General features: G+C 49.2%; 1 protein-coding gene across 4 annotated transcripts in view; it reads left to right on the top strand.

Annotated features, from left to right (window-relative positions):
• LOC109520129 (cadherin EGF LAG seven-pass G-type receptor 1-like) overlaps positions 1–15,913 on the top strand; it is a 33,655-nt gene extending 17,742 nt beyond the window's left edge. The window contains exons 6-32 of one of the 4 annotated variants that reach the window (XM_019877108.1): positions 548–636; positions 3,815–3,895; positions 6,749–6,906; positions 7,553–7,716; positions 7,781–7,906; positions 8,573–8,739; positions 8,816–9,001; positions 9,074–9,187; positions 9,287–9,461; positions 9,534–9,675; positions 10,149–10,269; positions 10,356–10,539; positions 10,941–11,042; positions 11,426–11,520; positions 11,599–11,808; positions 11,922–12,105; positions 12,181–12,324; positions 12,405–12,588; positions 12,724–12,891; positions 12,971–13,097; positions 13,177–13,377; positions 14,232–14,406; positions 14,505–14,617; positions 14,706–14,785; positions 14,920–15,046; positions 15,186–15,311; positions 15,511–15,913. In XM_019877108.1, coding sequence (XP_019732667.1) covers positions 548–636; positions 3,815–3,895; positions 6,749–6,906; positions 7,553–7,716; positions 7,781–7,906; positions 8,573–8,739; positions 8,816–9,001; positions 9,074–9,187; positions 9,287–9,461; positions 9,534–9,675; positions 10,149–10,269; positions 10,356–10,539; positions 10,941–11,042; positions 11,426–11,520; positions 11,599–11,808; positions 11,922–12,105; positions 12,181–12,324; positions 12,405–12,588; positions 12,724–12,891; positions 12,971–13,097; positions 13,177–13,377; positions 14,232–14,406; positions 14,505–14,617; positions 14,706–14,785; positions 14,920–15,046; positions 15,186–15,311; positions 15,511–15,684 — 3,917 coding nt within the window. In that variant the 3' untranslated portion in view covers positions 15,685–15,913. Of the gene's footprint in view, positions 1–547; positions 637–3,814; positions 3,896–6,748; positions 6,907–7,552; positions 7,717–7,780; positions 7,907–8,572; positions 8,740–8,815; positions 9,002–9,070; positions 9,188–9,286; positions 9,462–9,533; positions 9,676–10,148; positions 10,270–10,355; positions 10,540–10,940; positions 11,043–11,425; positions 11,521–11,598; positions 11,809–11,921; positions 12,106–12,180; positions 12,325–12,404; positions 12,589–12,723; positions 12,892–12,970; positions 13,098–13,176; positions 13,378–14,231; positions 14,407–14,504; positions 14,618–14,705; positions 14,786–14,919; positions 15,047–15,185; positions 15,312–15,510 lie in introns of all 4 variants that reach the window. The other 3 variants (XM_019877106.1, XM_019877110.1, XM_019877109.1) reach the window with 3 other exon arrangements.
• The last annotated feature ends 20 nt before the right edge of the window (positions 15,914–15,933 follow it).

Here is a 15,933-nt window from a genome sequence, read left to right as displayed (position 1 = left end):
AATTATCACATTAAATGTGGATTATGAGCTAATGAGAGGCGGAAGAGGAAAATCTATTCACGTGTCAACTTCGCACTTGATGAATACCGTATCTGGGTTGCGTGATAGCCTTCCGCTTTATTATTATTTTTTTTTAAATTTTTACAAAAAAAAAAAAAGCATATTAATTTGGCTCGGGATTATACCTTGCCACCTTTGTTTAGCCGCTGACAAAGGCAGAGATCTGTGCTCTCGCTTTGGAAAACAACACGCATACACCAAATAACACTCGTGTCAGTGTTGTGGATTGTCGCCCGCGGCTGCTCCCGCCTTCGACAAACAAAGTCATTTATCAGTAAAGCCGGAGTCTTTGTGCCCTGCGCTGTTCTCAAGTAGACACCCCGAGAGCGCAGGCGAGTACCGCCTTTCCCAGCTCGTGATTTATGATCGCGGCGCGGCCGCGCCGGGCAGGTTTGCATCAAGTTAGCATGCGACCGGTTTGCGCCGCTATTTAAAACGGGAAAGCATTCATTTGTGTGCTTCACCTTGGATGTGTTCTCCCCTCCAGGTGAGACGAAGACCACCGTGTCCCCCTTCATCTCGGGCGGCGTCAGCGATGGCCAGTGGCATTCCGTGCAGCTCCATTACTACAACAAGGTCAGGAGCTGCCGATGCATCATTTTTCTTCGAGTGCCTCGGATGTGATTTCAATGTTGTTCACACGGTGGTTCTCCTGCTTTTTTTTTTTTTAAATCTAGCACCAATACGAGTAATTATATCCAAACGTGTCTCATGTCTCCACTTTAAGGGGTAATAGTATATCGGAGGAGCGTCTCCTTCAAGTCACGTCAAGTATTATTTTCCCATCAAACTTCCAGGGCCCGCAGCTATTGTTCTCATATGTTTTAAAACAGGCTGAGAATGAGATAACCGTTCTAACCTCTGACAGTGAGAGGTAACTTAAAGTTCAGCATACATGACACACACAAAAAAAAAAATAGGCGGGAGCAAGCTAAAATGCATGTTAGGTGTTGTTTTTTTTTTTCCCCATGCATATTCTTCACTCCTTTCTGTGACTCTTCCAGTCTCAGAGCCATAACAGCACAATCTTAGAGGAGCTCATGCAAATTGTGAGGTTTACATCCAGGCATTTGTAAGAAATGATACATTACTGACATTAACTCTATATTGGTTTGCAGCCATTGATTTCCATCTTTAACTGCAGGAAAAAAAAATCTTTCAAATGTCATTCGAATTTTCTTATTCCTACTGTAGATACATTTTTGAAAATAATTGACAGGGAAAATGTCAGACTTTGTGTGTCTTGACATGGCTGCTTTAGAGAGCTTTGTTGTTGGCCATGAGTGCATGCAAAATAGTGAATGACGGTAGAAGAACAAAATCACATACAGTATATTCATATATTTTTATGTTTTTTTTTTTCTGTGTGTGAAAGACAGCACCTGCACAAGCATTTTGCCCTGACATGGTTCTCTAGAGTGCCTCGTTGTTGCTGCATGGAATATACTGTATTCCAGCCATCTTAAGCTTTATGTGAATGTATTTTGGCGGTTCAAACGTGTTATGTGTGGACATAAAAAAGATGTTCGACAAAGTGGCATCTGTTTTTCCAGGTCATAGGAGTGACATTTGATGGGCACTTGAGAGTTAAGTCATGGCGTGGTTTCACTTTATTTTACAGGCAAATCTGAAATTGTAGGTTAATCAACCTATTTCTGTAACCGTGGTTTCGCATTTCATGGGTGCTTTGTCTCAAGCATGAACACCCGTTGCGCACGGGGCAACGTTCCCTGCTCGACAGGCCGCCATTCATCACACGTGACGAATGGCTGGCGAACACGGCGGTCCATGTTGGCTCCAGGGTCACTTCAGCGCTCGTTGTCAGCAATTCTGGAATGACAGGGATGCCCTAAATAATCTCCGTATCGTGTTTACAGTTTTGGCAACACCAGACTTTCCGCCTCCGTTCTGCGTGGCTTTCCTTTAATTTGGCGTTTTTTGTCCTCACTTTTGTTTTCATCAAAAGTATATAATCACATGCACCACTCGGGTGGATCCGGAACAATGTCACGCAGAGATTTACAAAGCGGCCGACACATACCGTCATGTTAGCCAGAGGCCGACAATCATTGACACATGGATCTTTTTTCTTCGCACGTTGAATGATGAGAGGCAATCTGAAAATGAAACCCTCGCATCATTTCCTGGAGGGGTTTGTGTAAACGTATGCAGCACACAATAGACATTTTTTTTTGAAATGTGTTCTTGCCCAGCCCTAAAGGAGACTTTGAAAGATGATGTAACCCAGATGCATGTCAGCCAGGCTTACCCCCACGCAGATAACGCCGACTTTGATCAGATGTTTTCCCTGCTGGGCGCTTTTAAGGCTTCTAAAAGGACATCAATTGAGATTTATGCATCTTTAAAATGCAAACAAGACCATTTAATTAAAAAAAAAAAATCGAGCAAATAAGAAGTCGCTCATAAGTTGCATTAAAATCTGCATTTTAAGACCAACATGAAGAAAGCAGTGCATATGGCTGAATGTGCGATTGGACACACTGTATGTCAAAACTAATTGCCGCTCACACGCGATCGTGATTATGGAAATCTCAAAAGCACCCACTAGGAATGAATAGAGGCTCACACGAGCCCACTCATGTGTTAACAACTCCTATAAGGACACACAATGCACGCACGCACACAAGGTGGTTTAGTGGGTCAGATGATGAGACGGTTAAAGATTGCACAAGGGGGGTCCACAGACACCACATGCCCCTCCCTCCTCCCATTAAACATTTTTTTTACTGGGACCGCTCTTCAAAAGACCCGGGGGGTGCCTCGGCTCCAAAACAATAGGTCAAAGGTGTAGGGGAAGAGGGGTTGCCGGGGAAACCGACGAGGATTTTGCCATGGTTGTGGCCATCCGAGGCAGTTGGAAAGCCATCGTATCCAAAGCATACCACACCGTTTGCGAAGAGGCAGCTCGAGGCTGTTTTCGCCGTTCCATACGTATACGCTACGGCGACACTGCGTCGACCACATTCCCAGACAGGCTGAGCCGAGTCTTATCAGCAAAGTGGGCCTGAAGTTTGTGCTTCTGCCGTCCGCGTGTGGCTTCGGGCAGGCGTGGAATCACCCTTCGCATACTGTACATGCGAACTGACTTCACAGCCGAGCGCAAAATACTTAAGCTATAGCCGTCCGCCATTGGCATGCGCTTTATTGGAAGTGGCCGTGGCCTGCTGGAAACAGTTATTGTCGCTTTCTCGTCCTCATTAAGCTAAAAAATGTCACAGTGGGCAGACAAAAGGGGGCCGCATGTACGCGTGCTGTATTGACGACCCTTGGATTGATGAAACAGGATATTGCCATCGAGTTTGTAAAACGGGCTGAAGGTCTCCTTCTGGCCTTCCTTTTCTGCATTCTATATCTTTCTTCTTCCTTCTGAGTTACCTCCCTCCCTCGCCTCCTCCTTGTTCCCGTTGGGCAACACCAAATGGTGCCGTGTCGTCGCATGGAAGAGTTGCGGTTTCCTTGGTAGCAACGCTAACCACTAGGACAAGAATATTCCTTATTTGGTGTTTTTTTGGACCGCATCATAGTGACAGTCTCCCACTTTAAAAGTTGCATAAAAACTATAAATAGAAGATCTGTGTATGTTAGGAGGAGAGATGATGACATCATGCAGGAATGAAGTTGTGTTCAAGGGCTTTTAAGTGAGGTTAGGTATTTTTTATTTTTATTTTTGAAGGCGAGTCCTCAGAGATAAACACGCAGGTCTATCTAATGCGGTGTCTCTCTCTTGGCCCAGGACGGGGGGAGTCTGCTGGACTCCAGCGGGCTTCTGCGGCTCCCGCTCTATACTGCCTGGCTGGAGCTTACGCAGAAGGAGGTAACCATTGACCTCTTGCCTTGCCTCCCCGCAACCCCCGCTGGTGCCTTCCCCCCCACTCCTTGGTGACTCGCTTGTCGTAGAGGATGTTGTAGTTGCCGTCGTTTCGTCGACTTTCTGGTTTGGGAGTTGTTTGTGGACTTTTCCTGTTGTGCTACTTCTCTGTCATGGCAAAGTTTCACCTTGTTGTGACGCTTTATCCATTTGATTACCATTCCGGCTATATTCTTATCGCTCACACTTTTAGGGCGGTCAAACGTAAACAAAGATTGGGTGGTTACCATTTCTTGAATAGTACGTTTTTGTCACTTTTTACGGCGCCTTCTCGGAAATGAAATATTAGCTTGCTAGCTCATGTTAGCTCAGGTAAGTTAGTCTTGTGTGCGTGGGCATTGGTTTTATTTTGCTTCATGAGTCTGCCTGTCAAAAGGCTTGATGAGGGTACAACTCAAACTATGCCCGTGTCACTGGATGACTTTTATTCAAGCGTTCCATCGAGGATACGGTTACCTTTACTTCATGCTTTTGCCCCATCCGAACATTTATTTATTTTTTTTGCTGCTTTGAGAGCTTCCAGAAGACAATGGCCGCCGTCCATCTGTTACGCGGACGGAGAGAAGCGCGAGCGACTGATGGGTACGGCGGTAACGTATAGTCTTGAACGTCGGACATTTTAGCCCTTTGTGCGTGTGAATAATTCACACGTCTAGGTTTACACAGCCACGGGCCAGGTGAGGTAATATGGACACGAATCCGTTGCTGAAGCTCTGACACGCTAACCTGTGTGTGAAGTTGCCAAAAAAAAAAAAATTTACTCCACAGTGCGACCTGTGTGTGTGTGTGTGTGTGCGTGTGTGTGTGTGTGTGTGCGTGTGTGTGTGTGTGTGTGCGTGTGTGTGTGTGTGTGTGCGTGTGTGTGTGTGTGTGTGCGTGTGTGTGTGTGTGTGTGGTGCTCCAAGAGTCCACCAAACAATGGCATTTCCTTCGGCCGGCCCAAATCAAATAAAAGTCTGTGCGCCCGTCTTCCTTTATTATCGGACTGGAGCGGGTGGTCGTCTGCTGCGCGGCCCGCTTGCTTCCTTCCTCGCGCGCAAACACACCCGCTCGCTCTACAAACATCCACACATCCTTCTCCAGACCAAGTCGTCCCTCCATCCGTCTTCACACATTTTCCCAGCTTGTTAGTCCCTAATTTTGATGGTTCTTTGACAAGGCCGTGTGGAAATGTTTTGCATGAAACTCAATCCATCTGCCTTTTTTTTTTTTTTAAACCCTGGCCTCGGGCGTCTTGGCAAAGTCATCATGTTGACAGGAAGCTAATGATGATAGAGGTGTCAAATGGTGTGTGTGGGCTTGTCGCTGAGGTTTGGCCGCAGTGTGCTGTGATGTCATTTCGGCCTGTAGCGTCCCACCCCCCAACTCCTTCTCCCCGCCCCCGCTGGTCTTTTGTGGGTAGCTGCGGGGATCAAGTGCGTCGCCATAGCTGCGGCAAGCCTATCGCCCCTGGAGATGACACCTAAGAGAGAGGGAATCTTCAACTGTCTGTTTGGCTGGGGGGGGCTGTAGCAGAGTCTCACGGGGGGAGCAGGTGGGGGCCGTGCTTGACAGTGTGGGCATTCTTACAGAGGGGGGTCAAAAAGAAGCCTGAAAACTGTATAGAGCGGTGCTTCTCAAGTCCCACCTAAAAAAATACATGTGCAACATTATACATTTATATATTAAATCACAATTGCAATACTGTGGAATTTTTTTGTGTATTTTTCACTTTTTTTTTCCAAAACCATGTGGCCCATCTTTCAGTTTGCCCACTGCTGGTCTTGATTTATTTTTTTTTTCCCCCAAAAACCATGTGACCCATCTTTCAGTTTGCCCACTGCTGGTCTTGGTTCTGTAGCGCCCTCCCCCTCACTCCGTGTTTTTCCTTCCCTCCCTCCCGCCTTCCTCTTTTGCTTCTCATCTTCATCTCATCTGCTTCTTGCTTGACTGAGCTCACAAGGGATGCTGAGATCCTAATCGCTGTCATGACATGCTCCTCTGCCGGTGGTCAGGCAGCTCTGCCTTTTTTTTTTTTCTCCTCCCTTGACTCCACCACACGTTCTCTCTCATTTGTCTTATTTCTGACTCATTTGTTGGCTCCTGGTGGCACGAAATGGGGAGTTGGTAGCTTGTGTCTTTCAGGCTCTCCATTCTGGTCCTGCCCATTTATACGTGTCTATTCGAGATGTGTCCCTCTTTTTTTCCCCCTCTTCCTTTGTTTACAGCCCCGCCTGTATCTCATTACTCTGATCCCATTTAAATCGAAGACAAACACCACTCACTTTTTTTTTTGTCTTTGTAGCGCCACCTCCGAACTGCGGCAGTGTATTCTTGCACATTGTCCAATCCTGTTGACGCACGTTAATTCGTGGAAACATTGTGGCGTTAAACTGCTGTTTGATATTATTAAAAAATGAACAAATAAATGAATATAAAGGCATTTCTAGCCTGATTTTCTAATCTGATCCATATTAGCTGAGTCATGGTTGGAGGTATTAGCCTAGTTTGTAACTGGTAGGTGTGAGCGAGCCGAAGGGCAACAATGGGCCTTTCTTTGACCCGTCGTAAGCCAGAGAGAAGCCAGCGTACTTCAGATTGTGAAACGGGCGAAGTCAGCTCAGAGTCGTGTTTGTGTTGTGCCAAGTTCTTCCACCTTGGAAAAAAAACAAAACAAAACAAAGGCTGAAATGAAGCATTAAGAATCTTAACGAAATCCTCGGTTGAACTGGCAACAAATGGGACTCATTCAGCGTGACACATTCCTCTTAATTTTGGTTTAAAAAAAAAAAAAAAAAAACCATCTCATGTTTACTCCAGCCAAACATCGGGCGCCTGGGGATCCCCCACGGACCCTCCGGGGAGAAAGTGGCAGTGGTTGCCGTGGACGACTGCGACATCTCCATGGCGATCCGCTTCGGGAAGCAGATTGGGAACTACTCGTGCGCCGCCCAGGGAACACAGACCGGACAGAAAAAGTAAAAAGCGATGCAGAACACAATAACTCCTTTACTCCAATAAATGTTATTCAAATGCAGACTCAATTAGAGGACACATTTTAAGAAAATGGCTCATTTGAGGGGGAAAAAAAAACATTCGGACACATAATAGAAGGAAAAAAGCTAGCTAGCATTAGCTCAAGCATTGATACAATCAAACTCGTTCCTGTAGCTATGCTAACAGTGTTAAATTGCTCACAAAAATGCTACATTTTGCAGCTTGACCGAGTCTCGTCTTCAAGAATAGTCACGTTTAAAGTGAAAAATAAAATTAAGTAAATACTTCTTAACTTCCTAATGCGCCATCCGTCCTGCCCGAGTCAGTCTTGACCCGAGAATGCACTGTTTATGCAAACATCTCAGCATTCAGAGGTTAAGGCTTTCTTTGTGCGTTATTGTGTCACATTAAGTCTCTCAAAAGCGGTCGCCGTTTGATGTTTTATAAGCAGCCTTCCCTCCTTACCTGACCCCCAATGCCTGATCGGACTCGCTCTGATGCTAGCAGCTTAGCCTTGTGACAGGCTTAGCGCCATTACCTCACTTGCCTTTTTTTCTTGGGAAGAAAATGCAAAGGCGGTTTCTCACGGTAGTATTTCCTTTTTTTTTTTTTGGACATCTCCTTCAGATCGCTGGACTTGACGGGACCGCTCTTGCTCGGTGGCGTCCCCAACTTGCCCGAGGACTTCCCGGTTCGAAATCGAGACTTTGTGGGCTGCATGAGGAACCTGAGCATCGACAGCAGGGCCGTCGACATGGCTAGCTACATCGCCAACAACGGCACAACGGCAGGTCGGTAAAATTGAACTCGAAAGAGCATTCCCATGAATGCTATCTAACCTGAACAACATTTTAGGGTGCCCGGCGAAGAGAAACTTCTGTACACCCAGCGTGTGTATGAACGGGGGAGTGTGTGTCAGCAAGTGGAACACGTACAGCTGCGACTGCCCCACTGGATATGGCGGCAGGAACTGCGAACAAGGTAAGGAAAAATACAGTGCCAATCACTATACCGCATTAAGCTACGAGTAAAGTCATGTGACACCTTCTTTATCTCCATAAATATCCGTCTTGTCATTTCATTGATATCAGCGGAAATATGTTTTTTTGCGCGTCAGCATTTTGGCTTGATAGGTGTGTCTCCAAATGCAAATGCGCATGCTTCTGCTTGCTTCTGCGTGCCCGCAAGTGTGTTTATATACAGTCGGTGTGCGTGTGTCTGTAGCCCTGCCAGGAAGTAGTTTGTGTGTTTGTGTGCGTAGCTTTGGGAGCCTCCTTTGACTCAAGTGTGACTCATCCCGCAGTCACAACAAATGAGCCTAGAAACGGATGACTGCGCATAAAACATTTTTTTTTTTAGCCTTCTCGTACAGATTTCATCCATGGTGCCACAATTACTGGATTCATCGACAACAAACACGAATTGTGTCCATTTTCCACCTGCGCATGATGTTGTGAATTGTCATACTATTATTGTCATGAAGGCTACAACGGCACCGCTCGTTTCCCGACACGCTGTGCTTGCACATTATGCCGACTTACACACTAAAGCCCCCGTAACACGTGCCCCCCCCCCTAAGGAACAAAAGCGCTGTTTGTGCTGTAATTAGTGCGCGTGTGAGCTTTATTTTTCCGATATTGCCAACAGTGATGCCGTCGCCTCAGTTCTTTGACGGTAAGGCGCTGGTGTCGTGGAGCGAGCCGGACGTCACTATCGCCATCCCCTGGTACATGGGCCTCATGTTCCGGACGCGGCAACCGGCCGGCACTTTGATGCAAGCCAACGCCGGCCCCTCCTCCACCATCAGCCTCATGGTGAGTGACCCCGCCGAGCCTGTCGTTCCGCGTTTCTTTCTTTTTATATATTTTTTAATGCTGACTATTTGCGCAGGTGAGTGAGCAACAGGTGAGAATGGAAGTACTGCAAACGGAACAGATGGTGGCGTCCCTGAGCTTTCCGCAAGTTCGGGTCAACGACGGGGAGTGGCACCACCTGCTGGTGGAGCTGAGAAGCGTGAAGGACGGCAAGGCACTCAGATACGTGGCCGCCGTTTCCTTGGACCACGGGATGTACAAGGTATCGTTTTGGATCGGAGGCGATTCTGTTTTCGGCGTGTGTCTTTTGATTGTTGTTTTTTTCCCGAAGCAGAAGTCAGTGGTGATTGGCAACGACCTGCCGGGTTTGAAGCTCCAAACTCTTCATGTCGGCGGTTTGCCGGGGGAGGGCAACCACGTCAGGAAAGGATTTGTTGGCTGCATTCAGGTCAGCGCAGTGGGCGAAATGGAATTAAAATGACCACATTTCCATTACCAGTTTTAACAAGTACAGAAGTCACGTTGACATCCCCATTTTCTCTATTAGGGAGTCCGCATGGGCGAGACGTCCACCAACGTGGCCAACGTGATCATGTCTCGCGGCCTGAAGATCCGCGTGGAGGAGGGCTGCGACCTGGCCGACCCGTGCGACGCCAACATCTGCCCCGAGAACAGCCACTGCAACGACGATTGGAGCACGCACACGTGCGTGTGCGACCCAGGTAGAGGACCAACCGCCGACGCCCCAAGCAAACATCCCAAACGCTCCATCTCACTGGCACTTTGTCTTGCAGGCTATTTTGGAAAAGACTGCGTGGACGCCTGTCAGCTCAACCCGTGCGAGCATGTTTCCACCTGTGCTCGCAAGCCCAGTTCCTCTCACGGCTATACCTGTGAATGCGGACAAAACTACTACGGACAGTATTGCGAAAATAAGTAAGTCCCTCCTTGAAACGATTTGATTGGCGAGGCCTTAAAATGGATTCCCAACTTTTGTCTTATTATGATGAGCAACGATACATAAGAACGGCTGAAAATTAGACACGGCTAATAGAAAGGTTTCATGCATCCCTTCCTATCGAAGGCAGGATGTTGAATTCCCCGCTGTCGCGCTTGACCGGTCCTCCATAGGTGTTTAGTCTCCGCATGCCTGTTTACCGCCACATGTCACCGGTGCAGAACCGTAGATCGCATCGCGTCTTAGCAGAGAATGCTTGTGGATTGAAATGCTTGAGTCACACTTGGCAAGAAAGGTCTGGAGGAAGTTTATTGTAGATAAACTCCCAAACAGATAAGGAGCAATCCGATTCTCTGCAAAATGGTAATTTAGTAGCCGCACGCAAGATAAGTCAACGTTATCTGATGGTGCGAGCGCAGAAAGATTTGACACTTTGCCTGTGTTAAACCAGGGTGGAGAAGCCGTGTCCTCAGGGCTGGTGGGGCAGTCCCGTGTGCGGCCCCTGCGGCTGCGACACCAGCAGGGGATTTCATAGCGACTGCAACAAGACGACGGGAGAGTGTCGCTGCAAGGTCTGATCCCGATTCATTGACCCCCCCCACTTAGTAGCACCTCAACTTATTTTTAAGTCGTCAACATTCTCTACCGATTCCTGCAGGAGAACCACTACCAGCCGGAAGGAGAAAACACCTGCTATCCGTGTGACTGCTTCTCTGTCGGCTCTGAGCGCCGAACCTGCCACCCGCTCACCGGCCAGTGCCCCTGCAAGGGCGGCATCATCGGCCGCCAGTGCAACCGCTGCGATAACCCCTTTGCTGAGGTCACGCCCAACGGATGCGAAGGTACGTCCCTGGAAATATTCCGGTGGCGGACATGGATGGTCATCAGGAAAGTGTTGTCGAGGCTTCAGCCCGTTTTGAATCGGCGGTGTCAAAACAAAAAGACAAACGGTGTCACTCACATCTGCTGCTCTTGAGCTCACTTTGCGCCTTTGTCGCCGGCCAGTCGAGCAGAAGAGGCGAGCCCGCCGCTTGCGCTCTTTTGGCAGCGGCGGAGCGCACGCTCAATACAGTAGCGCTGAATAGAAGACGGGGGGAAGAATGGCGCTGGCGCTCGGGGTTTGACCTAATAGAACGTGCTGGGACTGTGAAATCGGTCTTGGATCCGTAGGTCACATGGACATTTTTGTGCTCACGTCACATCCGCAGCAGGGAACTGACTAAACCCTTCATTCCTTCCGCAGTGGTGTATGAAGGCTGCCCCAAAGCGTTTGACGCCGGCATCTGGTGGCCCAAAACCAAGTTCGGCCGCCCGGCCGCCATGAACTGTCCCAAAGGATCTATTGGTGAGTCATGTCCAAGGCAATGATGATCGCCAACTGTGGTTTGGGAATCAGCGCCTTAGGGACAACTGAAGTGAGAAGCCTTGGCACCGTCGCCACGGCAACACCTTTGTTGTCACTGCAGACTCATGGGGGAGTTTTTTTTTTTTTGTTGACTTGGGACCCTGACGTTCAGCCTTCAATGAAAACAAGGGGGGTGGGGGGGGGACACTTTGCATGAAAACAAAGCGCTTTCAGCTACGACAGCTTCGCCTTTCACAAAATACACGCAATGCAACATGGCGTACTCAAAAGATTCTTCTTTGTGGGGGTTGTAGTGTAGTATACTGTATGCCTTTTTTTTTTTTGCACCAAATTTATGTGATGATTAATTCTTGTGTGTTTAGGTACCGCCATTCGACACTGCAGTGACGAGAAAGGCTGGTTGTCGCCCGAGCTGTTCAACTGCACCGCCGCCTCCTTCGCTCAGCTCACCAAACTGGTGATGACTGCGCCCCGAATGTCGAATTCATGACCACCTTCACCGGCTGATCTTTTAAAACGACTTCTCCTCGCCCAGAACGAAGACCTCCGTCGAAACGGCTCCAGGATGGACGGCGAGCGCTCTGGTAGCATCGTGCGCTCGCTCCGCGGCGCCACCGGCGACGTCAGGGGTTACTACGGCAACGACTTGAAGACGGCCGCTCAGCTGCTCAACCACGTGCTGCGCTACGAGAGCCGGCAGGCGGGATTCGAACTCGCTGCGGCGAGGGATGCGGAATTCAACGAGGTAGGAGAGACGATTACTTTGCAGCACTCTCGTTAATGGAACGATTTCTTTTGACGGGGCTGTGGGACCGTGACACTAAAACAATACGTGTCGTTAATGGACTCTCCGACTAGAATTTGGTTCGAGCTGGAAGTGCCATACTGGACCCGGACACGAAAGCGCACTGGGAGCAAATCCAGAAGACAGACGGCGGCACTGCCCACCTGCTCCGGAATTTTGAGGACTACGCAAACACTCTTGCGCGGAACGTGAGGAAAACCTACCTCAAACCCTTCACCATTGTGACGGACAACATGAGTGAGTAATACGACGCGCGGTATGACGCCACAGACTTGTCGGTGGTGAGATGATCTTCCGTTTTGCCTCCTGCAGTATTTTCCGTGGACTACCTGGACGTGACGGACCCCCGTAAGGCGACGTTCCCCCGCTTCCACGACATTGAGGAGGAATACCCGGAAGAGCTCGAGTCCTCTGTGCACTTCCCGCACTTCAACCTCCAACGCCAGTGGCAGCGAGGTAAGAAATCGACACTCGCGTCGATGCGTCAGTCTCTTGTGCTTTCTTTGCTTCTTCACCGATGCGCTTGCCTGAATCAGCGGACCCCACTACGGCGCCCGCAGCCCAGACCGGGACCCCCCCGATGGAGGTTCACACATCGTATGACAGGAGCCGTCGCCACCTCGTGCCAGCTGTCCATCTCCCGGTTGCCGTGGTGATAGTGTACAAGTCACTGGGGACGCTGCTTCCGGAAAGATTTGACCCGGATCGCAGAAGTCTAAGGTAGACACATTTGGCAGATCTTTTCACCTTACACGGATCAGGGTTTTACCCGATTTGGATTTGGATTTTTATTTTGGATCAAATTTATTCCGGATAAAAGGAGGCAATTTCTTCCCTGATGTGTCGTCTTCCCAGGGTCCCGAACCGCCCGGTGATCAACACGGCAATCGTCAGCGCCGCTGTACACAGCGAGGGTCCCCCTCTCCCGTTGATTTTGGACCCTCCCATTACCCTGGAGTACTCACTGCTGGAGACGGAGGAGAGGACCAAGCCCGTTTGCGTCTTCTGGAACCACTCCATTGCGTGCGTTGGACACCGAAACCTCATCGTGTGCCATTGTTCCTTTTTTTGCATCATCGTCGTTGTCGATATGCGTGTTTAGGATCGGAGGGACGGGCGGTTGGTCCTCCAAAGGCTGCGAGGTGCTTGAGAGGAACAACAGCCACATTAGCTGTCAGTGTAACCACATGACCAGTTTCGCCGTGCTCATGGACGTTTCCAAAAGAGAGGTAGCGAGGTCACATGTTCACGGATTGGATCATTGCGGCAACCTTCTCTCTCTCTCTCTCTCTCCGCTCCTTTTCGCAGCACGGCGACGTTCTCCCCCTGAAGATCGTCACCTACGCCACGGTGTCCGTCTCCCTGTTTTTGCTCCTGCTCACCTTGATCCTGCTGTGCCTGCTGCGCCGGCTGCGCTCCAACCTCCACGTCATCCACAGGAACCTGGTGGCGGCGCTCTTTTTTTCCGAGCTCGTCTTCCTCCTCGGCATCAATCAGACGGACAACCCGGTGAGAGGAAATGTGTCATGATTATTATTATTATTATTTTTTTTTTTTACTGGCTCACCGGTTCCTCCATGAAGTATGCACCTTTTTAAATCATGCAAGCGCAGTAATGCATCGTAAATAATTTTGCTAAACCCCAATCGGAGAACTCATGTTCTCAAATAAAATGCCAGTAGTAGCTTGGAACGTTTACAGTTTGCACTCACTCTTCATGTGGGATCATAAGATGTTGGAATACTTTGAAGTCTGCACGCACGCACGCACGCACACACACACACACACACAGTCACACACACACTCACACAAGCACATGCACCTCCCTTCGTGGAGACATGCTGCGACTGGTACCTGTGTCTAGAAGCAGGCCTCATAGCGGTAGACCCTGAGGCAAGCATTCTAATTTAACCTGATAAATCTCTCCCATGTGTCTTTTTTTTGGGGGGGAGTTGGACACTTTTCATGTCTTGGGGAGTCATTACAGTGGGATTTAAACGTGCTTTTAGTCTACCCTGGTGGAGATAAGACCTCTTTGTACCTTCAGAGTTGGGGCTAATGGGTCATTGTTGGTGTTCTGGCACTTCACATCGACATCCAGCGCTTGTAACCATTCATGAAGCGTCCCTGTGTAATTGAACAGGTGGGGTGGGGGGGGTGGACCACATGCAGGATGATTGATCAGGCTGCCAAATTAGTTTCTCGGGCTTTCTGATCTCGCCCGCCATAAATACAGATATCGCAACTATTCTTTTTAAGTGCATTCCTGCTTTCAGTCTAAAATAACGTCATGGAAAGCGGGAGGGAGGAATTTTAAACTCTATGCTCTTTTTTTTTTTTTTTTTAAATTCCTCCCTTTGCAGTTCGTGTGCACAGTCATAGCCATCCTCCTGCACTACTTCTACATGTGCACCTTTGCGTGGATGTTCGTGGAGGGTCTGCACATCTACCGCATGCTGACGGAGCTGCGCAACATCAACCACGGCCACATGAGGTTCTACTACGCCATGGGCTGGGGCATTCCGGCGATCATCACCGGTAAAAAAAAAAAAAAAAGCTTCACTTTTAACCAGCTTCCCGGACTCTTCATTGGGTTTAGTTCTTCATGGATCTGTTTTGGGTTCCTTGTGTTTTAGGCTTGGCCGTCGGCCTGGACCCGCAGGGTTACGGGAACCCCGATTTTTGTTGGCTGTCCGTGCACGACACGCTCATTTGGAGCTTTGCGGGACCCATATTTGTCGTGGTTTTGGTGTGTGTTTTTGCTCTGACCTAGTAAACCCTGCAAAGCATCAGCACAGAATTCCTTCCGATTTTTAAAACATTTTTTGTATCCATAGGTGAACATTGTGATCTTTATCTTGGCCGCGAAGGCTTCCTGTGGTCGCAGGCAGAAGGCGGTTGAGAAGTCAGGCGCGATGTAAGCGTCGATGTTCCTTACGAATATCACATATGAATTATAATCCCATGAGATAAAGTAAAGACTTCACATTTTAATCTTCTGCCGTGAATCTTGGTGTGTGTGTGTGTGTGTGTGTGTGTGTACCTCCTTAGCCCAGCTCTTCGCATGGCCTTCCTGCTGCTGCTGCTCATCAGCGCCACCTGGCTGCTGGGCCTGATGGCGGTCAACAGCGACGTGCTGACCTTCCACTACCTGTTTGCCGGCTTCAGCTGTCTGCAGGTGATTCCCGAGTGCCACTACAAACGTGCCACTTGCGCGCAGTCGAGTGTCAAGACGGCGTTGATTGCGAAAGCAAACCGCCTGACCTCCGCGGTGCAGTTTGGAGCTGCCGTTGAACGCAATCGTCTTCGGTTCACAGGGCATCTTCATCTTCTTCTTCCACATCATCTTCAACAAAGACGTGAGGAAGCATCTCAAGAACGTCTTCACGGGGAAGAAGAACTTCGCCGAGGAGACAACCGCCACGCGGGCCTCTTTGCTCACAGTGAGGAACCGCTTGCATTTTTTTGTGTGTGTGTGTGTGTGTGTGTGTGTGTGTGTGTGTGTGTGTGTGTGTGTGTGTGTGTGTGTGTGTGTGTGTGTGTGTGTGTGTGTGTGTGTGTGTGTGTGTGTGTGTGTGTGTGTGTGTGTGTGTGTGTGTGTGTGTTTGCGCTTTTTCGCTGACTCGTCGGGGTGTTTGGCAGCGCTCCCTGAACTGCAACAACACGGACGACGGGCACGTGTACTGTGCCGCCATGGGCGAGTCCACCGTCTCCTTGGACAGCACGCTCAGGTCAGGAAAGAGCCGCAGCAGCTACCGGGCTTACGCACTCTGGAGGTACAGCACGCCCACTGACCGCATGGCTGCTTCCACTTAAGTCTCTCTGCGCATGCTTGTTTCACAATCACTTAACACGACATTGCTCTGTGATGCATCCCCCAACTCTTGACAAATGTCCCTTCAATTATTTTTCTCTGTGATCAGATCTGTTAAGTGAGCCAGGGCACTCGTTCAGCAGCTTCAGAGGGGTTTAACAGGTCTTGGATTAGGCCCGTGCTCGTAAATCTGTCGTCGGGGTAATATGAGCTGACCCCGAGGTTAAAGGATGCCGTGGGCGGGCGGGTGG

This window comes from Hippocampus comes, unplaced genomic scaffold (assembly GCF_001891065.2).
Source record: "Hippocampus comes isolate QL1 unplaced genomic scaffold, H_comes_QL1_v1.1 scaffold61, whole genome shotgun sequence".
NCBI lineage: Eukaryota > Metazoa > Chordata > Actinopteri > Syngnathiformes > Syngnathidae > Hippocampus > Hippocampus comes.
This window is presented reverse-complemented; position numbering and strand designations above follow the sequence as displayed.